At 47.1% G+C, this 27,514-nt stretch overlaps 3 protein-coding genes, 1 long non-coding RNA gene and 1 other non-coding gene across 5 annotated transcripts; 2 read left to right on the top strand and 3 right to left on the bottom strand.

Annotated features, from left to right (window-relative positions):
* Window positions 1–1,191: 1,191 nt before the first annotated feature.
* LOC120670882 lies at window positions 1,192–6,104 on the top strand. The gene is made up of 5 exons (XM_039951062.1): window positions 1,192–2,030; window positions 2,163–2,239; window positions 2,339–2,450; window positions 5,424–5,476; window positions 5,589–6,104. Exons 1-5 carry the CDS (start codon window positions 1,271–1,273, stop codon window positions 5,799–5,801), a joined length of 1,215 nt encoding a protein of 404 aa, XP_039806996.1. The 5' UTR covers window positions 1,192–1,270; the 3' UTR covers window positions 5,802–6,104.
* A 660-nt stretch (window positions 6,105–6,764) lies between these two features.
* Window positions 6,765–10,372, bottom strand: LOC120670346 (cytochrome b-c1 complex subunit 8-like). Its single transcript, XM_039950428.1, has 2 exons — window positions 10,072–10,372; window positions 6,765–7,084 (listed from the first exon to the last, which is right to left on the bottom strand). Exons 1-2 carry the CDS (start codon window positions 10,239–10,241, stop codon window positions 7,036–7,038), a joined length of 219 nt encoding a protein of 72 aa, XP_039806362.1. The 5' UTR covers window positions 10,242–10,372; the 3' UTR covers window positions 6,765–7,035.
* Window positions 10,373–11,543: 1,171 nt separating this feature from the next.
* On the bottom strand, window positions 11,544–15,160 carry LOC120670605 (cystathionine beta-lyase, chloroplastic-like). The gene is made up of 12 exons (XM_039950749.1): window positions 14,865–15,160; window positions 14,655–14,767; window positions 13,850–13,920; window positions 13,684–13,775; window positions 13,492–13,579; window positions 13,293–13,404; window positions 13,080–13,176; window positions 12,907–12,988; window positions 12,464–12,581; window positions 12,214–12,321; window positions 11,984–12,086; window positions 11,544–11,871 (listed from the first exon to the last, which is right to left on the bottom strand). The coding sequence occupies exons 1-12, from the start codon at window positions 15,118–15,120 to the stop codon at window positions 11,696–11,698; spliced, it is 1,416 nt and encodes a 471-aa protein (XP_039806683.1). The 5' UTR covers window positions 15,121–15,160; the 3' UTR covers window positions 11,544–11,695.
* A 1,066-nt stretch (window positions 15,161–16,226) lies between these two features.
* Window positions 16,227–16,329, bottom strand: LOC120671683. The gene has a single exon (XR_005673782.1). It is a non-coding gene; the product is annotated as a U6 spliceosomal RNA (small nuclear RNA).
* Window positions 16,330–19,397: 3,068 nt separating this feature from the next.
* LOC120671461 lies at window positions 19,398–21,271 on the top strand. The gene is made up of 3 exons (XR_005673654.1): window positions 19,398–19,674; window positions 19,869–19,962; window positions 21,019–21,271. It is a non-coding gene; the product is annotated as an uncharacterized LOC120671461 (long non-coding RNA).
* The last annotated feature ends 6,243 nt before the right edge of the window (window positions 21,272–27,514 follow it).

Here is a 27,514-nt window from a genome sequence, read left to right as displayed (position 1 = left end):
CGACTTGGGCCGTGTAGAAGATCATATATAAGACTTGGGCCCAAGGCTAAAAGCTTGGATCAGGGTTTTTTTTTTTTCCCTCGTGAGATTATGAAACGGGTAGTTCTTGCCATCCGTGCTCAATATACTCCCAACGTTCCTTTTTGTCACTTAAAATTTTTAAAAAGGACTTATATTTTTTTTAAAAAGGTGAGATTATATGGGACCAACAAGGAGTTACAATTTATTTCAGCAAAATTTGAACGGCATCTACATCTTTTGTTTGCTACTAGTGCACGTGCCATCCCCACTAATTAGCACTTTAAGATGTTTGGATCGAAATACTAATATAAAAAGTACTAATAGGGTGGATTAAACTTTGAAAAGGTTTAGAAATTTTAATAAATATGTGAGTGATAGTATGTGCTAAAGTTTAGTACGGAGTACCTAACTTTAGTATCCAAAACAGGATCTAACTTTCTTCAATGCGAGCGTCGCTATAGACACATTTGTAACAGGAAAATTGATCGACGGATAAATAATTAACAGTTCCTTTCTGGAATTATCGTTAACTTGAGCAATTGAAGAGCAAGACGAGACGCAAAACCTTGTTGACAATGACATGTGAATGACTTTGCCCTTTTTGCAAATAACTATGGTAGAATTCTAAATCTAGTGTACAGAAGTCGCATCCGATGATCATGGGAACGGTTTAAGATTTGCAAGTCTAGTACTTTGGGTGTGTTTAGTTCATTTTGCAAAATTGTGTAAAGATGTAAACAGGACATTTAAAGTATTAAATGAAGTCTATTTGCAAAACTTTTTGCATAGATGGGTTGTAAATCGCGAGACGAATCTAATGATGCTAATTAATCCATGTTTAATCAATAATTAGCGGATGGTTACTGTAGCATCACTGTTGCAAATCATGGATTAAGTAGGCTCATTAGAATCGTCTCGCGATTTACAGCCCATCTATACAAAAAGTTTTGTAAATAGACTTCATTTAATACTTCAAATTAGTAAGATACCATTTCACTTTAATGCGTTTACGGTTTTTTTCCGTTTACACGCAAAGAAGCCTTTGTCAGGAACGAGCTGGACGTGTTCACCGCGTTTCGGAAAAAAAAATTAAACGAAACCACGGCCCACTTTGAGGCAAGCTGCACACACAGCCACGGTGCTGGTCCAAAACGAGCACCTGGCACGAGTCCACGGGTGACGGGTCCCTCTTCAAAACCCTCCTCCTAAACCACCCGCCGCCGGCCATTCCCCTTCCCCCGCCCCGGCCATGGCGCTCCTCCGCGCCCGCATCCGCCGCGACCCCCTGCTCCCGCGCCACTTCTCCTCCTCCTCGCCCTTCCCACCTCCCCCATCCGAACCGGCCTCCGCCGATCCGCCCCCGCGCTTCCCCTTCGCCGACGTCCGCGATCGCCTCCGCTCCACCTCCACCGCCTCCGCGCCCCCCATCGACGACCTCCGCCGCAAGCTCCGCCACTTCGCCAAGTCCCATCCCTCCACCTCCACCGCGCATTCCCCCTCCTCGTCCTCTCCGGGCCCCTCCTTCCTCGACGTCTTCGCCAGCGCGCCCTCCTCGCCCCTCGCTCCCAACAACCGGCCCTCCCCGACTCCCTTGGACTTCGGCCAGCTCCGGGATAGCCTCAAAAGGCCGGGCTCCGCGGCGGCGGGCCTCCCCGTCCCTGGCGCCAGGAAACTCGACTGGAAGCCCTCCCTCCCTCCGCAGCGGCGGAGGCCGGCGGGGGCGGAGGCTGCGTTCGGGAGGGATCTGGGAGAGAAACCGGAGCTCCTGCGGCAGTACAGCTACGGCGACCTCGGCAAGCGGCTCGGGGACCTGCGGCCCGCGGGGGCGGGGAAGGACGGGAGGGAGTGGTTCTCGCTGGAGGAGCTGAGCTCGCGCCTCGGGAGGCTGCGGGAGGTGGAGAGGGAGGAGAGGGAGAGAGCGCTGATGGCCGGCATGGGCATCGGAGTGCTGCGGGAAGCACTTGAGGCGCACGCGCTCCAAACCAAGGATCAGAAGAAGGCTGGCGGTGGTAATGATGATGGATTGTGCAGCTGCTCTGATCATTTTCGTGTTTAATTATGCTAGTTGATTGAACTGATCAGTGGTCAATTTTTTTGTGGTTTCTGCCAATGCCGCGGGTGCGTTCAATTGGTGGTGGCAGTGCCGAGTATGTCAGCTTTGATGGGCTTTGGCGGGCAGACGGTGCAGGGCAAGCCACAAGAGGAGCTGATGGAGAGGGTGAGCTTGGAGTGGCAAATATTTGGTGGACGCTGCTCCATTTGTTTTTTTCTGTTTAGGGGATGTGATTTACTGATTTTTTTCAGTTGCTCTCTGCAGTATTTCCATCCTGACCACTTGTCATCGGCTGAGAAGATGAAGCTGGAGCTGAAGAGGGTAAGGGACAAGTTCAAAATGTCAGAGAATGATTGTGGTTCTGCAAGAGTTCAAGGTAACCTCTTGACCATTCATGACCATAGATCTATATGCTACTGATTTTAGTACATAACATACATTGCCTTGCATTCGAAGTCTAGAAATCACAACAGTTTATTGCTAGCTAGTTGGGGGGCAGAGTAACATGCTTCAACTATATGCAAAGCTTTGTAAGGCTTGATTTTGTGAATTGAAAGGTACTCCTCTTGGTTCCAAATTTAGGTTGTTTAGGACATCAATACGGTCTCGAATATGGTACATTTACTCGCAAATTATTGTAAAACTATGCTATTTTAAAAACAGAAAATTATGCACTATGAAAGTATTTTTCATGATGAATCTAGTAACATCAACCTTGTGTTGCCAATCTATGTAATTTTCATATATTGAACGACGAAGTTAAAAAAGTTTGACCAAATAGAATCCTAAAACGGCCTACATTTGGAACTGGAGGGAGCATTATGAAATCTGAGTGATTTGATTTATTCGTGTAATGGTGTCGGTGTCCTGACCCGGCGGTCCGGACCCAACTAGTAATGTTGCTGCGTGTTTCCTCGTCCCAGATGTTGATGCAAGAGGCAACACAGTAACGCACGGGTTTATCCTGGTTCCGGCCGCGGAGCCGTACGTCCAGCAAGGGGGTGTGCGAGGGCACTGTATTATCTTGCACCGGAGGTGCCTGTAGTAGGGGTACAGGCGAGGCGAGAGAGGGAGGGAAACTCCTAAGTCTCTGCTAGAGAAGGAGTTGATTGAGGCGTGTTCCAATATCGGAGGCTCAGTGGTGCTGAGTGTTGCGTACTATCGAATGGGTCCGATCGCGACCCCCTTAAAGGAAGCCCGCCTCCTCCTTTTATAGACACAAGGAGGGACGGTGTACATGCGCAGGGGATCGTGGAAGTCGTCGTCTTTTCCCCGAATCGCGGGGGTGCAGTGGTCGAGCACTGTGGGAAGTACACTGTGGGGCATGGCGTCGGGCGTGGCAGTTGTCCTGCATCATCCTCGGCCTTGCGGAGATCACGCCGGCGTCCTGACAGCCCCAGCAGGCGGCGTGGTCGTCGTTGTAGGGTGTACCGTCTTCCAAGTGTGGCGTGGCGGCGTTCCGTGGGCCCTGCAGGCCAGGGTCCTGCATATATATGTGCGCCAGCGGTAGTGGGGCACGTGGTGGTCCCGCCCCCCCTGCGTGGAGTGCTAGCGCATGCGCTAAGGGGGTCCGGGAGTCACGTGGAGGTCCCGGACCCCTCGAGGGGGGAGGTCCGGGCCTCCGGCTGCTAGTGCTGAGCATCCCTCCTTGGGGGACACGTGGCGACTCCGGATTCCTTCCCGAGCAGGGGACGGGTCCGGGGCTGTTGGTGTGGTGAGGTGGAGTCCGGACAGCAGGAGTTGGCAGAATAGTAACAGGAGCTGTGCCGAGCACGTCTCGTACTGTGTCGCAGATTCCCACAGTGTTGCCACAGCGTCCGGGATGGCGGAGCAGTGACCGGAGTTGGCGGACGGGACTCCGGTCACAGCCACTGTGGGGAATGGCGGCCTGACGCCATCTGACCTGGGCGCTTTGGAGGAGTGGTTGGCATTTAATGCCTCCGTACGACGGGCGGGTGAGCGGAAGGGATGTTTGTCCTTTTCGTCGAGGGGTGGCCTCGAGCGAGACGGAGACGATTCGCCCCGCTCGAGGGTAGGTTCGCTACCCTCGAGCGAGGTGGAGACGATTCGCCTCCCCGAGGGTAGGCTCGCTACCTTCGAGCGAGGCGGAGACGCGGGGCGCGGTCGAGAGTCTCGATGGGAGCCCTCGAGCGAGACGGAGATCACCCCGCGGGTCCGAGGGGGTGCGGATGGGCCGCGTGCTGGGCTTCTTTGAGTCCTTTCCTTTCTTCCAGATTGGAAGGAGGCCGTAGGCCTTCGTGGGCTCAGTTGCCTAATATGCGTTTGCGTTTTTAGGGTGATTTTAGTACCCCGATTAGGGTGCCCCTAATCGTGGTCCCCAACAAATGGTCATAAGCATTTTGATTTTTTGATAATTTTGGTTGTTTTTCCAACAAACTTCAAGCTCTGTGCATTTTTGTCAGACAGCAGTGTGGTTAGTGGTTTGCCACTTACTATTTTGTTGTGAATAAGGAGGTACTTAATTGGCAGCAGATTAGAAATGATGATATTCAATTAATCATCTAAACTATTTCTCCCTCTGTTTTGACCTGACCTGTATGGTACTTTTCTTTTTGTTGTTCCTTGTATTTAGTTGTTTGTGTTAATTAAGTGAAGTCCCAAAGTATTGTTTTTCCCCTAGTTACTGTAAAACCCTACAGACCTTCATCTGTTTTGAATGTGTAATTAGTAGCACCACACACACGAGTAGTGTGAGCTTAGTTGACTAGGAAGCCCTAGACTCCATCTAAATTTGTTTTTTTTCTCCCATCGAGCTACCTAACACTTCATAGCTTCTGTATCTGCACCCTGGCTGCTTGCATTCACCAAAATTTGAAAATCTTTTGTTTCCGGATCCCAGCTACCCGTCATCTACAAAATATGAACTCTTCGTGGTCCTGCTTTTGGTTGGCAAATGTGGTTATTAAGTTAAATTATTTGGTAGGTCTTTAGGAGCAAGTGACATTGGATGATTTTTTAGGAACTTTGAGTTATTATGATTAGCAAGGATTTTGTGTTCCTGGGAGCACATGACACTATATCCACACCATTGCATATGCATGTGGTTTTTGTTTTGTTTAGTCACAATATAAATATCAACTGGTTCAACACATGACCTGGCTTTTGGAAGTATTTACTACAGAAATGGACCTTTCTTTTGCTGTTGGATAAACAACCTTCAGTATAATGATTATGTAAATATGAACGCCCAATTCTCTCTGATGCTTCAGACTAGCTTTGATGTATATAAAATGTACATCTGCCCATGTTCTACTTCTAGTTGTGTAAAACATTCCTCGTTAAACAGGATTATGTTGCAACTGAGCCTCATCTGATCAATGTTTTGCAGTAGCACAACTCACAACAAAAATCAAACATTTGTCAGCTACTCTACATAAGAAGGTACGTTTACAAACATATCTCTATACTTTTAGTGGCATACCTTCATAGCTGGTGATGTTTTTGTTGGACATAACTGATGGTGAAAGTACTATGTGACTTCAATGTGGCGCAGGACAAGCATTCTAGAAAGGGACTGCAAGAGATGGTCCAAAGGAGGAAGAAATATCTCAAGTACTTGCGGAGAACCGACTGGGATTCGTACTGCCTAGTGTTGAAAAGCTTAGGGCTCCGTGATGTGCCCCAATACAAGGCCCCAGATTACAAGAGCAAGAGCAACACCAAGTCCAAAAACAAGAAAAAGAGCAGGAGGATGATGAGGGCATAATCATTTTCCTGGCTTTTAACGTCCCAGAATTGGTAGTTAGGCAAATGCTCAGGCTGTGTATATGTCAGCACCTTTTTTTTGAAGGAATGTCAGCACCTTTTCCAATCTCAACTTTCTTCTCTTACATGACACCTTTTTTTTTAGCCGACTGCCTTTTGCTCTTCTAGCAATTCTTTGGCTCTTCTCCAAATTGCTGGGGAGCCTCGGAGTGTTCCCCTTTGTTCTGAACAACTACTGCTTGCAGTTTCGGAACAATCTAATAATAACAGCAGTTGATGCTGCAGAAGAGATCATTTCATTGTTTTGAATATTCTGTCATTCTAAAATTCACATGACACCAAGCCAGAATTATAAGACTATGGTTGCTGCTGTGCTGTAAGGCCAGTTTCTACAAGCAAAGCATGCAGGCCAAGAGGCAAAAGCGTCGGAGCAGCTTTAACGTGACGAGCTACATATGATTTTAGAGAATATAGACCAAAAGGCAGAATCCCAATTCACGGAAACAAAAGCTTAATCAATGGCTGAAGCTGAAGGAAGAGGGGGGGGGGGGGGGGGGGGACAGTATCTGGTCGATCCTCGGCTGCATCCCACCCCCTTGTTGGTTATTAGCGTTGCAATCTACGCCGTCCTCACCGGCTGCCGTCTCCAGTGCGAACTATGAAGAAAAATCATGGTTCCCAACAGACCAACACTACTACATCTCCCGCAACAGTTGAGACTCAAGAAGTAGCTGTGTGGTGACATGAACATGAAAAAACAAACTCAAAATTTGGTTTAACACCACAGATGGGTTCAACACGACAGTCCCCATTTGAGGCCATGTCCAACAGAAATATTATCATCACACCGGGAAAATTGTCAACCAGAACGCAAGGAGAGGGGCCAATGGTCCAATGGCTGGTGGCATTGATCAACAGATCACATCAACTCAAAAACAAACAAGTGCAAGTGAACCAACTGATAAACCCAGTGAGGCAGTTACCAATCGCTAAAAAGGGAAAATAAAACGAAGCAGGCAGTTAATTTGATTTATTTAACAACTTCAGGGACAGAAGATGCCACCAAATGGAGCAAGCCTCAACAAGTTTGCAAGGCACAGATGTCTTATCTGCATGGGAAGGTGAAAAGGAGTACAACCAAAATTCATCCAACAAATGTTAATCATCCTTGAAGGATATATAATCCATCATGAAAAATCCAGCTGCTGTGGCAGTCAACTTGGACGACCTCTCATTTAGTATCTGTGGGATAGCTTCTCCTGCTCCTTGTACCACATCGCATATCTGCACATCAAAATGAATCAGGATTCAGCAATCAAGAATGCCAATTATGTGAACTGCAACCCAGTAATCAAGAGTTGTTCGGAATGTACTAGGTTTCCTATTATAAACGGAAACTTTAATTGCTCAAACCACATGTCCTCAAAGATCTGCATAGTCGCAATACTAATTCCAAGTTCATGCTACTGAATTTGAAGGGGATTTTGCAGCCACCTTCAGAATTACTGAATTAGTGTGAGATTTATGCTAAGTAGCACAAATGTTATAGCTAATTCACAAAATGAATATGATTATATGAGAAGTTTTAGCATTACAGTGTTCACGAAAATAAAGTCTACAGAAGCATTGCCTTCAGAACAGGCTTGAGATTTATGCTAATAAGGATCAATGCTATAGCATTTCCCAGTTTGAGATGATTAAGGGAACTTTGGTGCTACGAAAACAAAATGTCTAGAATCCAAAGCACACAAAGAGGTTTCTCGATCCAAATTTGCGCCCAAACACATGGCACTTGACTACTTGCTAGGAGACTGTTGAGAGTTACTAAAGCATATTGACACTGGTTCTTAAATTAAACTGAATTGTGTCAACCGTTTGCCCTAGCTCTCATCACTTGGAAAAACCTTCATAATAGCCTGCCTAGCGCTACTTAAACCAAAAAAGGTCAAGACTCATATGAACACAAAGGATAAAACTCAATCTGAGAAATCATGGCTTCCATATAAAAGTGGCTTTGTTTCCCAGGAACGTGGAAATTATGTGATTTAATAAGAATACTTATAACTAAGTCAATAGTTCAGGCTCACAAGGACATTAGATTTGTATGATCACCAGTATAGGAATAGGAGACGCTACACTAGTTAGTAGCTTTCAAGCTATTACAAATCAGAGGCTGAATAGGCCTATTACTTGCCGAACTTGAAATCTGTACTGCCATCTAACATCTTGCTTTAAATTAAAATATTTGAAAGTTCTGTCCAGAAAAGATATTAGATTAACTAGATCACCATACTTAAGATTTAACTAGTTTGAACTTAGCTATATGATAAAACAATCCTCACCCCTACACTATGTGACACCCCTACACATCTAGCTTGGTAACAGTAATCAATTAAATGTGGTGTCATTTTGTTGGTGTCCTGACCCGGCGGTCCGGCACCAACTAGTGAAGTGCTGCGTGATCTTGATTCCTGGATGGTTGATGCAAGAGGCAACACAGGAACGCACGGTTTATCCTGGATCCGGCCGCGGGGCCGTACGTCCAGCAAGGGGGTGTGCGAGGGCACTGTATTATCTTGCACCGGAGGTGCCTGTAGTAGGGGGTACAAGCAAGGCGAGAGAGGGAGAGAAACTCCCAAGTCTCTGCTAGAGGAGAAGTTGATTGAGGCGAGTGCCAATATCGGGGCTCAGGAGAGCGTGTGTGCTCTTGTGAGTTGTGCTAAGTGTGGAGAACAGCCCAGATGGAGAAGACAGAGACCGCCTCCCCTTTTATAGACACAAGGAAGGGCGGTGTACATGTACAGGAGGGAGGGAGAAGTCGTCGTCTTCCCCGAATCGGGGGCGTGCAGTGGCAGAATACTGTAGAAAGTACACTGTGCCGCACTGGAGAGTGAGGCGTCGGGCGTGCAGTCGTCCTGGGTGTCATCCTTGGCCTTGCGGAGATCGCGCCGGCGTCCTGGCAGCTCCAGCAGGCGGAATGGTGGCTCCTGTAGAGGGTACCGTCCCCTACACTTGACGTGGCGGCGTTCCGAGGGTCCTGCAGGCGGGGGTCTTGATTTGGTCAAGGTCCGGACCGCACCCGAGGGTCGTGCCCATGCCGTTCGAGGGTTCCTGCGGAGGGGAAAGTACATGGAAAGTACGAGGAGTTGGCAGCACAGTGGAGGGAGGAGCGCCGCGCACGTTCGCACAGTGCGTCGCAGGTTCCAACAGTGGTGCCATAGCGCCGGGGATGGCTGTGCAGTGACCAGAGTTAGTGGATAAGACCCTGGTCGCAGCCACTGTGCGGAGTGGGAGCCTGACGCCGTCTGCTCAGGGTGCTGCGACGGAATGGTTCGCGTTTAATACCTCCATACGGCGGGCGGGTGGACGGATGGCCGTTTTGTCCTTTCCGTCGAGGGGTGGCCTCGAGCGAGGCGGAGTCAATCCGTTTGCTCGAGGGTAGGCTCGCTACCCTCGAGCGAGGCGGAGACGCGGGGTGCTGTCGAGGGTCCCGACGGGGAGCCCTCGAGCGAGGCGGAGTTCGCCCCGCGGATTCGAGCGGGTTCGGATGGGCCGCACTGTGTTCTTGGGCCGTGGATTGGGCTTCTTTGAGTCATTTCCTTTTCTTCAGATCGGAGGGAGGCTGTAGGCCTTCGCGGGCCCGATTGCCTGGCATGTGTTTTGCGTTTTAAGGGTGATTTAGTCCCTTGGTTAGGGTGCCCCTAATCATGGTACCCGACACATTTCATCTAATCTTTCCAGTGTACGTACATCAGTTAAATGTGGTGTCATTTCATCTAATATTTAATTGAAGCATATATCAATTAAATAGCATATAGTAGAAGAGACATGGCCATGTTTCATCTGCACAAATTCTTACCTCGCATCAAGACCTACCAGACCAAATATGATCGAAAACCATAGTGAAACATAAATATCGCGCGATCTGTTTCTAGGTATTCGGTATTCCAGTTCAAATTTCCACAACCAACACAGTGGCTTTATTCATCAAGCTAATGCATTGCAGACACCAAAATGACACAAATCACAGATTCCCAATTCGACCACCGTCTCTCATCGCCTCGACGGAACGACCAAAATCACACAACAGAGGAATCAGTCCACTATCGCAAACAATCATCTGCATCCTCCCACGCAACACGAAACTAACACGCGAGCAAACCCTAACCGGATATCCCAGCCAACTGGAGCGGCGCACGACCCGATCCGATCTGGAGCAAACGCAGTCTAGCGAGCGAGCGCCGAGGGGGTGGGGGAGCGGGGCGGCTTACTGGTAGGTGCTGACGACGGGGCCGAGGAGGAGCGTGGCGGAGATCCAGTTCTCGGTGACCTTGTGGTGGATCTTGGTGGTGATGTCCTTCCACAGCCCCGGCATCACCTTCTGCTGGAACGGCGACAGCGCGTACACCACCGCCTTCATCCGCACCGGAGTCTTCCCCATCCTTCTTCCCCCGGGTCGCCGGCCGGCCTTCCTCCTCGTCGCCTCGTCGGGATGGTGTGCTCCGATCCGATCGCCTCGCGCACGCCGCCGAAGTGTGTGGGTGCCTTGGTGGGTGGATGGTTTTGGTCGCCGGACAGATGGGCCAGTCTTTAGTACGGGCCAGAGGTGGGATTGGGCTGGCGGGGTGGGCGAGCTTTGATGGGCCAGATGGGCTAAATTTTTGCCTCAAGATCTGCGAAGCCCGGGGCTTTTCGCGGACGCCACTCGGCGCGACTATCCATCACTTCAGGTCCACAAAGCATCGCATGGATAGAAGCCATATTGCTAGGAATGAGAGTCCCTCTTTGCATCGAACCCTTACCAAGCCAGATGTAAGATCAAGGCTAGGGTAACCGCAAAGGCAGATCTTAAGCACTTCACCAATGCCAAAGGTCCTGTAAAAGACTTCTCCTTCGATCGCCTTGATGCATATGGTGGAGAAGTTCGTGCAATATGCTCCTAATTTCAGTCTGATCTGTTTTTTCGTGCAAATATGCACATGTTATTTCCACAAACATATGAAGTGTGTGAATCTTTCAATAACCACCTTTAGAATAATGATGACATGCTGATTCCGCAAATTGCCCGTTGTCTGTATATATTGTTTCCTGCCGTCTCCTAACATGGCAACAATCAAAGAGACTAAGTCTAGTCTCAGTGCATAGTTTCATGATAGTTACCAAAATTGATAACCTAGTAATAACCGAGTTGACGGATGAGTGTCCATGCGAATGAAACTCCTATTATCTTCTTATAATTACTATGTCATGTCAGCGAATTTAATGATGTGCATATAATTTAATGCTTATGAAGCTCTTATGAAACCCTCCACTAAAACCAGTCAAAGGATCCGGCTACAAAAACCAAAGGTAATGCTACGATCATAGCCTCGGTTCGTGAAGGAGGAGAGGAGTGCGTACTCACCATGCCACCGAGATGAAACAAGGAATGACGAGCTGCTGTTCGCAGGTCGCAGGAGACGAAGCCAAGAAAAGAGAGATCAGATGCGGAGTCATGGCAATTCGCAAAAGGGTGGAGCGAGGGTTTGGGTCTTTCTCGGAAGGGCTTGGCGGCTCGCCACTGTCACCGGCTGCCGCCGGCACCACCAGAGGGGCGGCGAGAGAGGTGGGGGCCTGTTGAGCGTTTCACATTTTTCTTTTCTTTTTAAGGGTGCGTTTCACGTTTAGGCCATAGCTAAAATGGCCCAACCGCTAGGACATAGCCTGATTCCAGTTCGCGATGTACCTAAGGCCCAGACACCAATTGCTATCAACAAACATTTCCATTATTATTATTCCTCACTCAATCAGTGCACCAATGAAATGCCAAGACATACCACACCTAATGCTTCTACCACTATCATTTCTGTAAACCGCGGTTCAGGATTCAGGAAGCAGCGGGGTTCCTGCAGCCCTCTACGCCGGGCCGGTTCTGAGCGCACGGTCGAGGTCGGCCACGAGGTCGTTGACGTCCTCGATGCCAACGGAGATCCGGACGAGGTCGTCAGTCAGACCGCGCTGCTCGCGGACGGCGGCGGGGATGGCCGCGTGCGACATGAAGCACGGCAGGCTGATGAGCGACTTCACGCTCCCTGCATTTGGGAACCAACAAGGCGACGAAAACGCGGTCAGCTAAAGAGTTTCAGCCGGCAGGTGGTGAAGTTAAGGCATCGTTGAAAGGACCGGGCTCGTTTGGATGCTCACCGAAGCTGACTGTCACATTGAAGTACTTGGTAGTCTCGACAACGTGCTTTGAGAGCGCCAGTGAGCCGGTGAGGAAACTGAGAACAGAGCCCGCTCCCTTTGCCTGACATGAGCAAGAAGGTAGTGCAATAAGAACGGATATTAAGGACAGGCGTGGAGGTCCGATTTCTGTCAAGCAAAGCAAGCTAATTGATGGGAGGCAGCGTAAAAAATTTGAGAAAAAAAGGTACCTGAGAATAGTGTAAAGACCCCCCAGGATGGTCAGGAAGCCCGGCATAGTTCACTTGCTTGACCCTTGGGTGAGATGCTAGGAATAAAGCAATCTTCTGGGCATTAGCCTACCAACGACAAATCAGTCATCAGTATCTTCACGAGATGAAATGATGACAGAGATTTGAGACAAAGAAATGGACCGAATCGATGTCAACAACAGATCAACATATATATATGTGATACATATGAGTCACAGCAAAGTTTCACCTGTTGTTTCTCCACCCGCAAGGCCATGGTTTTGATTCCCCTCAAGCAAAGCCAGCAGTCAAAAGGCGCCAAACCAGATCCTTCAGCATTTTGCAGAAATGCAATTTCTTTAGCCAAGCTGTCAGCAATCAAAATAAGTATTATGTGAGCAATTCAAAAACCATCCCAACTGAATATGAAATTGGAAGAGTGTTTATAGCTGCGTCAAATTTAAAAAAAAATTAGGGACAGTCCATTATATTTCACAACATCAATGATGTATCACAAAATATTCATGTCGCACTGTAGTAGACTGACATAGATTGAGTCCATCCAATAAGAGGAATGGTAGTCAGAATTAGTGTTTACAAGGAGACAGTAACATGTGACTAAACAAGGGGGTCGTTAGTACTGGACAGCATAGAGTACAATCATTAGGAGCAAGGGAGAAACAGAGAACACACCTTTCGCCCTTTACTGCAAGAATTCCAGCCATAAGATCACTATGTCCAGCTATAAATTTGGTAGCTGAGTGCATGACAATATCTACAGAATGGATCAATAGACGGCAGTGAACTTTGAGATTACATAATATAGAATGGTGCGGCTTCTAGTTAAGTAAACCTATTATCCATACCTGCTCCAAGTTCTATAGGGCGGCAGAGCACTGGAGACATGATACTGTTGTCTACCAAAACAAGAGCACCACGTGAATGAGCTATTTCCGATATTTTCTGTCAAGCAAGCAAAATAGTGGATGGAATAACAGTTTTTTCTTAAGAGAAAACTTCTAGACAAATCAAAATCTTAATACGTTCTAGTGAATGCATCCATAGATCAAGAGGCTTACCTTTATGTCAGTAATCTGTTGACGAGGATTGGTGGGACTTTCAAGCCAAACTAGTTTAGTCAAGGGACCAATTGCAGAGGCCACATCACTAATTTTGGTTGTGTCCACTCGCCTGTAAAGAAATATATATACCATATGTAAGTCAACAGCAAAAGGACAAATACATCATTTTCATAAAGATAGTGAATATCACACTAACTTTACAACTATTCCATGTCTTGGCACAACTTGCGAAAGCAGACGATCAGATCCACCATATATGTCCTCTCCAGCAACAATTTCTTGTCCTGAAATCATAAGTCTTAGCTGTTATTCTGTTAATTTGTAAATATATACAGGACACAATGCCATGTATGAGAAAGGGATGCAGAAAGGAATGCTGAGTGCTTACTGGACTGAATGAGGTGCGTTACTGCAGCTAGTGCTGCCATTCCACTGGTGAAGCAGAACGCTTGATCTGCCTTCTCAAGCTTAGCCATAAGGCTGAAAATGGATTAAATTTCATCAGTACCACTAAATAATTTATTTATTTATTTACACAAAGCATTTGCACTAACCTCTGGAGAACATCACGAGTAGGGTTACCACTCCTAGTATAATCATAAGTTCCATAATCTGTTGCTGAAGGCTGGAAAATAACTTTGAACAGTTAGGCACAACAGTGCACTAGGGAGTAGGGACTGAACAAATAAAAGAGAAAATCATGGACCATCCTAACCCCTAAGGTCTGTAGGGTGTATAATGTATGACAATTTTTCAAACTGGACAGCAAATACTGACACACAGTTGGCCACGATCACTAACTGCACACTAAAATACCGGCATAATAGAAAGCAATGAAGAGTGAAGGCTCCATATAATTGCATCTATGTAAAAACACAGTAACATGCAAATTTTGCCAAATTACACCTAATGGTAATCAAGCCTGTCAACATAATAATGTTTTAGGGAAAAGAGATCTTCATTTAAACATTACAGGTAGCTAAACCTTAATCGAATGTCAAGTGCACTACAATTTTGAATGAAACATTTGGACGCGGAAATGGCTATGCTCATAGCAATCTTCAACCATCTACTACAACAACAGAGTTTATGTCTTAAACATGAAAATTTTCAAGCATATTGCACCCAGCTTGTTACTGCCACGTTTACCTGAATATTCATTCCGTGTTCCATCCAATAAAAATCCAAACTAAAATCCTAAAATATCACACGATTACAGTTGCTGCCCTCTACAAGAACACATCAGAAGTAGGACGAAACAAACAATGTACTTCCCACAAGCAATCCCATTGTACTTGACGAAACATTGATGCCTTTAGTTCCCCATTGTGGCCATGTACATCAAAAATTCCAGATTACCTGCTTAAAGGTGGCCGTTTGGTACAGAGGCGTGCTGAGCGCCCCGTACATGTCGAAAGAGTTCTCGAAACTCGTCAGGATCGTCGCCACGCTCGGCTCCTTCGCCTCCAAACCTACACCGCCAACACGCAACATCATCAGCCCATCACCCACAAATCCCCATTTCCCGCAAAGACGGCCAGCCCAATCGCGGCGGCCCCAGAAACGCACCGGAATCCGAGGCGAATACGGACTCCTGGGACTCCATGGACAACGCCGACGCGCTCAGGTCCCGCTCGGAGCCGCCGGAGGCGCCCGCGATCGCCGCCGGCGGGCCCCCGGCCATGCGGCGGGAGGGCGCGAGGCGTGGGGACGGGGCGCTGAGGGCCTGGGCCTGGGCCGAGGCGGAGATGCTAGGGTTCGCGGGCGGAGTGGACAGGAGGATGAGGCGGGCGGCGGCTGTGGGGGCGGCGGCAGCGGCGGCCATTGGCGAGGAAGGGGGGGAGTGGGGAGCGGGAGTTGTTTGGTGGGCGTGGCTCCGTGACAGTGGCGTGCATATATCATCCAGGATTGCAGAGGCCGACATGCGGGCCCGGGGATCCGCGTGACAGCTCGCGCTTTTTACTCCCCGGGGTTAACCGAAATGCAGGGTGGTTAGTGCGCCCAGCGGAAGATTAGCACGCCACAGCTCAGCTAAGAGCTCGCCGTGTCTAGATTCGCTGAACCGTGTCGCGCGAAATCAGGCACGTTTCGTGGGATCTGTTGGCAGCAGGGGTGCTGACGTCACGTTCCAGCCCTGGTCACTTTTGTCAGTGATGGTGATGGCATTGAGCCAGACCGTGGATGATCTCCGGTTAATTGCCGGCGATATTGTTGTTCAGCGCGAAGTATATCAGTGTTGGGCTCTTATAATGTTCCTGAAGAGAAATTATGCTCATGGTTGTCCACTGCTGATCACGTACACAAATGCTCAAGAGAAAACCGGGTAAAATCGATGTAAAATAAATCATAATGTACTGTTCCCTTCAGAATACAAAGCTTCGAAAATGCATTGTTTCTGAGTATTAAAAAAATTAGCCTTCAGAATGGTCAAACTTTATGCGGACTATAACGCTAAGTTCACGGACCACGTGGTATTTTGCGTAAGAAAAATTATGGCAAAGGAAGTACATCCATGAAGATGTGGTGCCTTTCTTGCAAGAGAAAGGTAGCAGAAAGGATTTGTTTGCAATACCATACCGACGGTGATGCTGCAAGATTTTTTTTCTCGAAACAATAGGATGCAAGATTTGCTCGGAGAGAATCTAAAAAAAAGATTTTATTTGCAATATCATACTTGCTCGGAGAGGACACAAAATGGATCTTACTGCAACAGGCCGGAAACATCAGGTGCTCGAAAGTAATCTCCAAGGGCATATCCGCGAGCCAAAAATTTGCAGCAAGGGACCGGCGACTAAAATTACAGCAATCTCCAGGGGCATATCTGAGATCGAAAAAGCGAACGCCGGGGGCTAGCGCGAATCATCAGGGACCCCGAAGTAATCTCCAGGGGCATATCTGCGATCGGCCAGGGACCAGCGCGCAAAATCTCAAAAAAATTTGGACCATTTCTCGATTTGTGCGTGTCATCCTTGCGCAGGGGCCATGCTAATCTTCTCTGTATCGTTCCAATTTTATCGGATGTCTCCGAAGAGACGTTGTAGCTTGGGAGGTCCACGTATATAAGTTGGTCCTGGCGCTGCTAGTTAGGCGATGTGGTACTAAACGTCGAAGTCTATTGCACTGCCTCTCCACCCGCGCACCCGCGGAGCCGCAGCGCACGGGAGGCCCAGCGGAAGCCAGAACGTGGGCCGCTTCTCCCCCAACGGCCCGGTTCCGCGACTCATGTGGGCTTCCGTAAATTCCTTTTTGTGTTGTTGTTGGCTTCTGTAAAATCCCTTGTGCTTCGAACTTTTTGACGCGTTGATCGGCCCAGTTCAAAAGGTAGCCTGACGAGAGCGTCTCGTCCATCTGCAACTGCAAGATGTGCTCCAAAAAAAAAAAAATCTGCAACTGCAAGAACGCGCCGTACCATGGCGAGGTCAAATGGTTTGTGAACCTCGTTTTTTTGAAAAAAAAAACTAAAAAAGGGACAGTGTAACGATTCGTCCAAACCCTGGGCAAGGTTGTATGTGCCCTGACTCCTGAATCCATGCGCCGCCGAGGCCGAGCTTGCAGTTTCTACGCCGCCTAAGAAGAACGGTCAGTGACCTTCATGTGGACAGCTTCCAGAACCTAGGACGATTCAGGCTTCCAAAACCCCGCTCCCAATCAGGGCCGTCTTCTAGATTGTCAGAGCTACTGCTGCTGCGTGCTAAGCTGGATGATTTGGACGGGTCATGCGAGACAAGCCCATAGCGCCATGGAATGGAATGACCAATCAATAGTCCATGGGCTCATCTCGTCCCTGGCGCACTGCTTTGACTGGGGGATTCATCCGGCGACCACACTGTTGTTCAAGGGAGGAAGAGCCGAATAGGTGGATAGCAGCCGTTCTGCAGATCCGTCCTGCAAACATGAAACATGTGGCTGCAAAACAGCCCGACCAGCCAGCCACAACGTTTCGGGTCGCTTTCAGTGTTTCACGGGTTAGCCAAGCCAAGCCCTCCCGTTGATCCAGGAGTCGTGATTTTCCCTGAAGAGTTACTGATCGACCCACAGTCCGACACACTGGCATGGTTGCAGACTAGAGAGGGCGGCAATCCATGGCCAATGACCAACTGCAAGCCCATCCTTCGACATGGATCATGACGCCACATGATGAGAGAGCAGGTCTGTAGGGACTAGGGAGGGATCACTTTTCTTTTTCTTTTTCTCGGTCCGTGTTTAGTTGGTAAAATTTTTTACCCTAATGTTTCATTGGACATTTGACCGGATGTCAGAAGAGATTTCGGGTACTAATTAAAAAACTAATTTCATAACTTGACTGGAAATCGCGAGACAATCTTTTAAGACTAATTAATGAGTCATTAGTAAAAGTGGGTTACTATAGCACTTATCATATACTAATTAGGCTCAAAAGATTCTTCTCTTTGTACATCCAAACTATACAATTAGTTTTCATTTCAACTACATTTAATATTTCATCCATGTGTCCAAAGGGTGGTCCAAAAATTTTTGGCAAAAAATTTTAGAAACTAAATATGTCCTCAGTGTCACAGCCTCAGAGTCTCACTCTTACAGCTGCAACTGCAAGAAGCCCAGATCATTGTGAAGCGAAGACAGGGGAGGAGGCAGAGCAGGAGAGACAAGCCCAGCAGGGAATGTCGGCGCCGCCTGCCCTGGCCGACGCTGGATGCTGCCGATCTTGACGTTAAAAAATATAGCTAGTACGAGTAGCACAGGGGAGGGGCCCAGTGTAGTGTAGATGCCTTGCCCGTTGCTGACTTTTGTGCCCCCCGTCCCCTTTCTTTTCCGAGTAAATTCCCTTTATGCCATTGTAAAATTTAGGTGATTTTTTATGTGCCATTGAAAATTAGCACATTCCTTCTATGCCATCGTTTATAATTTTTCATCCCCTCCATGCGATTACTGTTAACTCTCAATAACAGATCCGTTAAAGCTTATGACGAAAAGACCAAAATACCACTCCGTTGCCTTATCCCCCGAGAGCCCACCCCCTCCCATCCCCGACGCCAATCCCGCTTGGATCCCCCTGCCGCCGAACCCTAGCTCTTGCTGGGCGAGGGCGCGCCGGTGCCGGAGGGGAAGCAGACGCGCCTCCCTCGCGCGGTCCCTGCGGCGCGCAGTTCCCTCCCTCGCCGGGCCCCGCGTGCCCCCTCGCGCTGGCGCAAGCACTGGGCGGCATCTGCAGCGGCCGGCTGCGGGAGCGGGGCGGGCGCGCCGTTCCTCCCTCGCGCGGACCCGTGTGCCCCATCGCGCGGGCCTCCTCGTGCGGGCACGAGCGGGGCGGGCGCGTGCCTCGCGGGCGCTGGGTGACGGGAGCGAGCGGCGCGTGCGCCCCCCTCGCGCAGGCATATGCACTGACCAACCACGATGGGAACACAAGGAAACCACTCTGATTGGCTTCCTGAAGGGTGAGTTCTTTACTTTGTTATCTAATTTCATCCCCTAATTGTCTGAATTGAAACCAGAAACGATTAGTTTTGATGGTCCTTCATTAACAGGATGGACCCTAAGACCAGTTTTCTGCTATCCATCTCAAAGCAAATCCTAAAAAATGTAGGAAGGATATTCCATGCTATAGATTCAGCAAAGTCGTGGACTCTGATCTATGCAATTTCAAAGACTTTGTACGAGAAATTGTGGATCAATTCCCTCATGGATACCAGAAAATAGTGCATGTCTTTTATTATGATGATGTCAAAAAATATTCAGAAGTGAGAACAGATCAGGAATTGCTTGCAATGTTTAGCAAACATGTTGATAGTAAGAAAGTGCGCATGACCATTACATACACTGAACTTAGAGATGTGTCGATCGCTGAGTGCTGCCATCCAGAAATTTCAGCGGGACTTGATATCCCTTGCACCCCATCTCTTGATGCTCCATCTCTTGCTGCAGCAAGCCAATCAACGCAGCATTTAAGCAGTCAACATTGTAAGCCAACAACAAGCCAGTCAACCGAGTATGTATCTGTAACACCCCGTGTGTTATTTACCTTAATTAGGATTAATTGGGAGTTTAACTTGATCATTAGTGCTAATCGGGTACAGTTTATGGGTCCAGATATTTCTTTCCGAAGTCTCCCGAGCCGGCCAGCATGTTCCGTGTTCAAGTCGTCCACGACGTCGTCTCCTCCTCGCGCAGACGAGAGCCGAGCAGAGCTACTGCTGTGCCGGCCATCCCCGGTCGCGCCCCCCCTCCAGTTCTTTCCGCGGGTGCCTCCCCAACCTCATCCTCCACCTCCACCGCGCAGCAGCAGGTCCGGCCGTGCTCTACCCCGACCGGAATCGGCCATCTGCGGGCCGCTAGAGCTGCTGCTCCGCCCCCAACATCAAGCTCCTTCCTCCGGCCATTCCCCGCCGGATTCGAGGCCTTGGTAAGCACCCCCATACCCTCCTATACCAGCCCCAACTCGCGCCCTTCCTTTTCCCCACCGGAACAGAGCTCCTCACGAGCTCCCGAGGTGGCAGCAATGGCTGTTTGGGGCTGACCCTATTCCACCCCTTCTCCCGTGCTTGGAGTCACCAAAAAGGAACCCCCTGACTCTCCTCTCTCTCCCCATGCCTTTAGCTTCAAGAATGGAGGCCGGGAGTGCCATCCCCAGGGAGCTCAGTGAGCACGAGCTCACTGTAATGGCGACCAGGGACCTCGTGCAGCAATTAGAGTAAGTCCAAGGGGTTTTCTGCGAAGTCTATGACTCATATAAATAGTGCTGCGAAGGGTTCCTTTGTAATGCATTGGCTGAAACTTTGAAAAATCGTAGTAAATCATAGAAAAATCAAAAAAATGCAAACTAAAATTTGTTGGATTCCTTGTTCTAAGATCTACAACTTTCCTTGCAGGTTGATCTTAAGTTTCTAAATAGTTTTTGCTCTAGTTTAAATGTTAGTTTAAGTGGTTGCAAGCTTTGAAAATGCATAGTAAATAGTAGAAAAATGGTAAAAAGGTAAAACCAGTTGGGATAGCTTTTTTTTGACATGTATAACTTAGGAAAAATATTTAAGCTGCTGGTTGTTTAATGTTTCTGTGATATTTTGATTTAATCATGAATAATGCTTGTTTTAGCTTGTTTATTTAATATATGCAGTTTTGGAAGTTGAAAAATTATGAAATTTATGCAATAGCTTACTCTTTGCATGTTTAGTTCATTGTAAAAATTTCATGTCCAAAACCTATGCACATGTGTGTAAATCTATTTTTGTTCAGCTTGTCTTGTTTAGGCTAAAATAAATGCTTTATGTTAGAAATAAATGTTGGTAATTTGTTTTTACACTCTTTATCAGTATCTTGTCATGCTAATTAAGTTGTGCTATCAGGTTCTTGCTGCATGACAAGTTTTTACATTTATATGGTTCCTAGATATAGTTTTTCTTTTGTTATTGCTAAGAAATGTCTTCCTGCATAGATAATTGCGGCAACTTGTTTTGTTCATGTGCTAACCTTGTGAAATCATTTAGAGCTAGTATGTTGGTGGTTTTTATAAAACTTGCTTATGTTGGCTTGTTAGCTAAATAAAGTCTTTAGTTGCTATCTCGTGCTTTGCTTACCATACTTGATGTTCCTTGCTATCTTTCTATGGAAGAATTGAGTAGTATCTAATTAAACACCTTTTGGTGCTTAAATCGGTGTGGTGTGACTCGGTTTATCTTGTATGCCTTTTAAATGCCTCGTGTGTTGTTTTCTTTACGTTCATGCATTTGCATCGTTGCATATCATATAGGTACGCTAGATGTACGACGCGTGGAGCTAAAGGATAAAGTCGGAGCCGAACCCGAAGATGATGTTTGGTTGACATATCCAGAAGATGGATGGATGGATCCCGATGTGCACGACCGAAGGCAGGTGCTCGTCAAGCGAGTGTCATCTAACCAACACTAACTAATTCAGTGTTAATCCCAGGCAAGCCCCGGAGCATAACCCTTAACTTCAGTATTCAATGTTTATTTATATAATTATTGTGCATTTACGTTCTAGGAGTTGATTGGAACCGTAGATGCATGATCCCTAGGTTTCCTCAGTTACTCCACTAGTGTGCAGGTCGTTAGTATTGCAATGCTTAATTAGGGCTCGGTAGAAGTCGAGTGATTCCTGTCACTCGCGAGCTATAGGTCCTGGTTGCTTATGGAAAAGTGGTTTGAGAATGAATCTGTGAGGAAAGAAAAATGGAGACCGGGCGGAGAGGAATTGGATTATGGATATGGAATGTTTGGAAAGTGGACCTCCGCCTGTGTCGATTGAGGACCGTTCCGTTGTTGGCAGTGCTGATCGAGGATTGAACAGTACTAACCACATACCGGAAGTAGGAGGTAGTCGAAACCGGTAAGCTGTGTACCACCTTACAGCGGTGATTTGAATTCCGCCATGCTACGCTGGGCGTGGGAGTTGGCGGGTGTTGGATAGGATGCCACCTCCGGGTTCTCCGGGAGTTCACCGCGAGGGGCCCATCACCTGGGTTTTAGCAGGCGTAGTTCAGATGCCGTGGTAATGTGGAAACAGTTGACGCGCGTGGCCCGGCAGGGCTTGCATGTGTCGTGTGAGTTAGGTCCACCTTGCAAGGTTAAATCGGATCGATTCGCCGTGACTCGCGGTTATGAGAGCCTTGATCTCTTTGTCACATCGTAGTAAGAAAGTGGAATGAAAGAGGAATGGAAAAGATTGGTTTGTGAGTTACTGAAGAATAATCCGCTCCACCATGTGTGCTCTAGATGTTTAGGCGAAGTTAGTTAATACTCGCTGTACTAAATGGAGCTAAAATATTGAAAGTAAGGATTCACTCCTAGCAGCATTTCAGCAAAAGAACTCCAGAGCCAAAAAGCCTGGCATGTCTAGATAATGGGCTAAGTATACCCAAAGTCGGGTAAGCCTTGCTGAGTATTAGTATACTCAGGGTTTGTTGTCACCCTGTTTTCAGGTAACTGCTGCTGGCTGGAGCTAACCAGGATTCACATCGGTGGGCTCGATGTGACGTCCTCACGTCATCGTAGTAATCGTTGTTTTTCTAAACTCAACTTCTAATTAGTTTCCGCTGCATTTTGAACTCTGATATTTTACGTAAACTTGTGTGTAAAACTCCACTTTGTAAATTAACTTTGAGAAATTTTGTCTGCTTGTAATCATCTGTGCTCGTCTTCGTGCGAGACTTCCAGTGTTTTTCGATCCTTAAACTGACAGACGTCCGGATTACACCGTTTTAAGTGCACAGTAACTTGATTAAACATTAAGATGATAGTTAGCGCACTTAAGCCGGTTTAATTTGGGCGGTGCTGCTACAGTATCCAGCCAACAACTAACAAACAACCTGTAGAACCTAGTGATGAACCTGATGATGATGATGGCTGCTTGCCAAATCCTAAACCACACAAAGAACATGTGGGAGTTCATGATGAAGGTGTGTACTATGCTGCTCCTAAAACACATGTGGTGGGTGGTGGTTTGGGTGCGTAAAGTGAGTCTGATTCTGAATCTGGACTGAATCTGATAAGGAGTATGAGGAAGAGGATGGACTGATTGGAAAAGATCTTGTGCTACCTAAGCCTAATGTAGCATATGATCCAAATGATCCTCCAATGAGCGTAGGCAGCCTATATCCCAATATTTCACAATTTAGGTTGACTCTTTCTCAACATGCTATAAAGAATGAATTTGAATATAATACTGAGAAAAGTGATCCAGAGAGATTGAGGGCTTACTGTTCAAAGAAGGAAGAAGAAGGATGTAGATGGAGGTTGCATGCTTCTACATATAGAGATGGCGTCATAATAAAGATAATTGGTTATTCTTGTCAACTTTGACTTTTGCTGCTAGTACATAGATTTAACATGTATTTTTCTACATTTGACATTTTTTCTTGTATGTACCATGCTAGGTGAAGAAGAATCCACGGCGGCATACTTGTTCAAGTGCAAGAAGAAGCAAGGTTGTGAAGAACGCAACCAAATTTTGGATCTGTGATCAAGTAAATTTTGGTTCTGGACACTCTCTCAGGTACATGTGCACCACTTAATTATTCAATATCATTTAGATCATATCACAATCATTATCTGTCCTCATCCATGAAACACATGTGCAGGTCTGGAAGTGGCTCAAACCAGATAGAGCAACTTTGCATTGAGTACCCAATGCTACCTACACATTGAAAGTGATCGGGTGCTCTAGCCTAAGAGGGGGAGGGGGTGAATTAGGCACTAATAAAAACTTAGACCTATGGCTCCAACTAGTTTGCACAAAACTTAAACTAAAACATGCTATCAATATGTGCAACTAGGTTGTACTAGTGTAAAACCCCTATCCCAAAAGAGTTTAGCAACCTATAGCCTTTCCTATCAAGAAACTATTCTATGAAAGTAAAGGCATACAAATTACTAGAATGAAATGCGGAAGCTTAAAGAGCGGGATAGGAGATAGCAAACTCTTGACGCGGGTGTTTATCCCGTGGTTCGGTTAGCCACAAAGGCACACCTACATCCACGTTGTTGTAGCACTCACTAAGAGTATTGCTACTCGGCCACCAAGTCTCTTCCGTGAACACAATCACGGTCACCTTGGCCCCGGGTTCCACTAAGGAGCTTCTCCACAAAGGATGGGGGTCTCCACGTCCCCCGCACAAAGGTGTCGTCGCCGCTCCACACCAAGTCGGAGGGTCGATGACGTTGCCGGCGAGCTCCACGCTCCAAGGTGCCGGCGCACCAAGCTCTTGTTTTGGTTCACTAATGAACCACAGCACAAAGGCTCTAAGCCTTGCAAACTCACTCACTAAGAGCTAATCCTTTACACAACACTCTCAAAGTGTGCTAAGGGCTAAGGATATGATCTTGATGCTTTTGTATGGCTTGGAGATGTTCTTGGGTGTGTGTGGGATGTCCAGCAACTCCAGCAATCTTCAAATGGCCGGGGTGAGGCGTATATATAGGCCACCAAGTCTTGTAGCCGTTGCTCCAACGGTTAGCTGAAAATCTGCGTACCACCGGAAGAACCGATGCCTCTTGGCAGGGTAGCGTCGGTTCATCCGGTCACTCATAACATGAAGTAGCCGTTGGACTCCTGATGGCTGACGCAGAGACCACCGGTTGAACCAATGCTTTGCACCGATGCCTCACCGGTTCAACCGGTGCTGAAGGAATCTTCTCCTGGACGCTGACGTCATTACACAGGTGGTATGCACCGATGCCCCATCGGTTGAACCGGTGCTGAAGACACTTCTCCTGGGCACCTGACATCGTCTCTGGTACAAAGGACGGCCAATGCACCGATGCCCCTTTTTGACCCGTCGGTTCAACCGGTGCCTATAGGCTGACTTGGCTTCGACTCCCTTCTGCACCAAAGTACCATGGCGTCGGTTCTTCCGACTACCATCGGATGCTCCGATGCCCATAGCGTCGGTTCTTCCGGTGCTACTGACCGAAGAGCTTTCAGGGCGCTGCCCTGAGACCCGCGAGGGGCGGCTCCCCCTCGACCCCCGTCCGCTAACCGGGTAGCGGAACCCCCGTAGGGGCTGCCCTTCGGACCTTGCTACGCCTATTTTTTCTTTCTCTTTGTCATCACTTGAACCTAAAAGCCTGAGAATGATCATCTTAACAATCATATTAGTCCAAGTGTTGTGTTGTCATTCGATCACTAAAATCACTCGAAATGGCATAAATGGTGCCATGTTCGTTACACACATGAAACCAGTCAACCAGCAGCTATCTTGGAGCCTACAAAAGAGAAGAAAGCAAAAGAGAAGGCAAAGACTGAAGGGAAGGCAGCAACAAAGAAAAATAAGAAGAAGAATCAAATTCAAGTGCCACATGATAGTCCAGCGATGGGTACTAGAAGCAAGACAACCCCCCACAAGGATAGCCCTGCCTCACATACTAGAAGCAAAAGAAATCTTTCCCTACCAGATCTGAATGTCTAGTTGATGCAATTCATTGTGTATGGGCTGCAAGTTGATGTGATATATTTTGCTTCCTCTTCTGTGGAACCTAGTCTATGCACTGTTATTTTGCTGGAACCTTGTGGAGCTGAACCTTGTGAGGTTGCTGCTACTAGTTTGAGGCATGTACTACTTTTGGCATGTATGGACATCACTGGTTGCTTGTAATGATGCATGTTTGGGCATCAAAAACTAGTTGTATGAACACCACTGGCAGCTTGCAATGAATTTTATATATTTAATATCTTTTTATATGGGTTGTTCGGTCATTATGTTTGCCTTCCATCTCTTGATAAAATAACTAGGTCAATATATACTATTCTTGTTTCTAATGGCATGGAAGGAATGAAGGTAAGAAATATGCTTCATCCTATGTAGGGGTATTTTGGTCTTTTCACCATAAGCTTTAACGGATATGTTATGGAGAGTTAACAGCAATGGCATGTAGGGGATGGGAAATTATAAACGATGGCATAGAAGTGATGAGCTAATTTTCAATGGCACATAAGGGATCACCTCAATTTTACAATGGCATAGAAGAAATTTACTCTTCTTTTTCCATCCGGTCGTCCTCTGCAGCTTCCTCCTCCTCCTCCTCCACATTCTACTCAACAAACCTTTCAAAATGGTCCATGGTAGGCCATGTTACGAGCCCCTTGGCATATGATGGTATGGTAACAACGACCTGCCGTTGGTTTGTTTATTAGCTCGGCGCTAGGCTAATCATCTTGCCAACCCACATGCAGATCATAGGCGGCTGGAGTTAGGTAGAGATGCCCCTTTTCTCGTTCTAGACCCTGCCATGGCCGGGTGAAATCAAAACACATGACTAGGAAAAAACATACAAGGCGTAAAAAGGCAGTATAACCTGAAGTAGTATTGATGGATTAATGGGAACTTTGTTAGAATTGACGGGAGCTTATTGACGTGCCATCATGGTTGACCCATTGAGCTCAAAGCATTTTTTTTTGTGGTGGTGGAGTGTAAGAAAGAAAGAAAGAAAGCTCCCCAAATTCCTTGCTTCCCATCCAAGGTAAAAGTCTTGAGCAATTGAGTAAGTATACTAACGCGCCAAGAATTGGCGCGCGCTCGTGCGCCGCGGGCCCACGTGGGCCCGGGAGTACTGTTTCATGTGGGCCCGTGAACACTGTTCGTAATTAAAAATAATAAAAGGTACTGTTCATGTGGGCCCGGGGTACTGTTCGTAATAAAAAATAATAAAAACCTATTCATGTGGGTCCGGGGGTACTGTTCATAATTAAAAAATATAATTCGTAATTAAAAATAAAAAAATAAAAAAGTGGCCCCACGTGTTTAAATGTTTAGTTTTTATGCACAAAAATAATTAAAAAAATGTATACTACATTTATCTCTATTATTTATTGGATTTTAATTCCACTTCATAAACTCGCAAAATATAATTATATCACAATCTATGAACTATATCTATCAGACTTCATTCAATACATCAACACGTTGTCAAAATATATCAACACGATATTGCTTTAACTGTAACACATGATAATATATTCTTATTATTATTTTAGATCAAACCTTTTGCTACAGGCGCGCAAAGCGCGCCAACCTGCCTAGTTATACTAAATGCTTCTTGACCATACAAACTTACTAGATGCTATGCTTCCACCGGCAAGAAAAGAAAACAAAAACCCGGCATAGGGGCCCATCCCCAAGCTCTGAAAATTCCTCATAAATTGGAAATGAATCTCCCTCCTCATAAACACCGTACTCCTAGTCCTACAAATTCACTCATGACGAAGCTGCTGGCATGGGTGCTAGATACACAAGTACACAACCACATATAGTAACAACACCAAGGACTAAACTTGCCAAGAACGGTGAGACTACGCAAAAATTTCCAAATTTTTTTTCTTGAGGTGAAGGATTACACACACCTGCCTTGCGTTCACCGGAACGGCGAAACGTGGAACACTTGGCCGCAAAAGAAGGGGGGAAAAGGAAAAAAAAGAAAGGCAAATCCACCGGTGGAGAAAAGGGAAAGTCTGGACAGATTAGTCCTACTCAGCATGCAACCACAACTTGTTTGTGCCCCCAATTATTATACCACTCACACTACTCGCTCAACTGACGGCTACGGCGGTCTGCCAATAAAGTATGCGATCACGTACCTGGCTGCTGCTAATGCTAATCCCCCTCTGCGCACCCCTGCCACTCCCCTCTTCGTTGTCCTCGTGACGCACCGGGTTCTTCTTCTTCCTCCTCCTAATCATTCGACTAAATTATTCCCCATGATATTTTATGGTTCGCATACGTGTGTAAGGAA

This window comes from Panicum virgatum, chromosome 4N (assembly GCF_016808335.1).
Source record: "Panicum virgatum strain AP13 chromosome 4N, P.virgatum_v5, whole genome shotgun sequence".
Lineage (NCBI taxonomy): Eukaryota > Viridiplantae > Streptophyta > Magnoliopsida > Poales > Poaceae > Panicum > Panicum virgatum.
This window is presented reverse-complemented; position numbering and strand designations above follow the sequence as displayed.

Coding starts and splice junctions, on each gene's coding strand:
- LOC120670346 (XM_039950428.1), bottom strand. CDS start 10,241: ATGGGGAAGACTCCGGTGCGGATGAAGGCGGTGGTGTACGCGCTGTCG. Junction 7,085..10,071: donor CCCGTCGTCAGCACCTACCA/GTAAGCCGCCCC, acceptor TTTGATGTGCAG/ATATGCGATGTGGTACAAGG.
- LOC120670605 (XM_039950749.1), bottom strand. CDS start 15,120: ATGGCCGCCGCTGCCGCCGCCCCCACAGCCGCCGCCCGCCTCATCCTC. Junction 12,989..13,079: donor CCCTATAGAACTTGGAGCAG/GTATGGATAATA, acceptor TCCATTCTGTAG/ATATTGTCATGCACTCAGCT. Junction 11,872..11,983: donor CAATGTGACAGTCAGCTTCG/GTGAGCATCCAA, acceptor TCCCAAATGCAG/GGAGCGTGAAGTCGCTCATC.
- LOC120670882 (XM_039951062.1), top strand. CDS start 1,271: ATGGCGCTCCTCCGCGCCCGCATCCGCCGCGACCCCCTGCTCCCGCGC. Junction 2,031..2,162: donor TCAGAAGAAGGCTGGCGGTG/GTAATGATGATG, acceptor TGGTGGTGGCAG/TGCCGAGTATGTCAGCTTTG. Junction 5,477..5,588: donor CAGCTACTCTACATAAGAAG/GTACGTTTACAA, acceptor AATGTGGCGCAG/GACAAGCATTCTAGAAAGGG.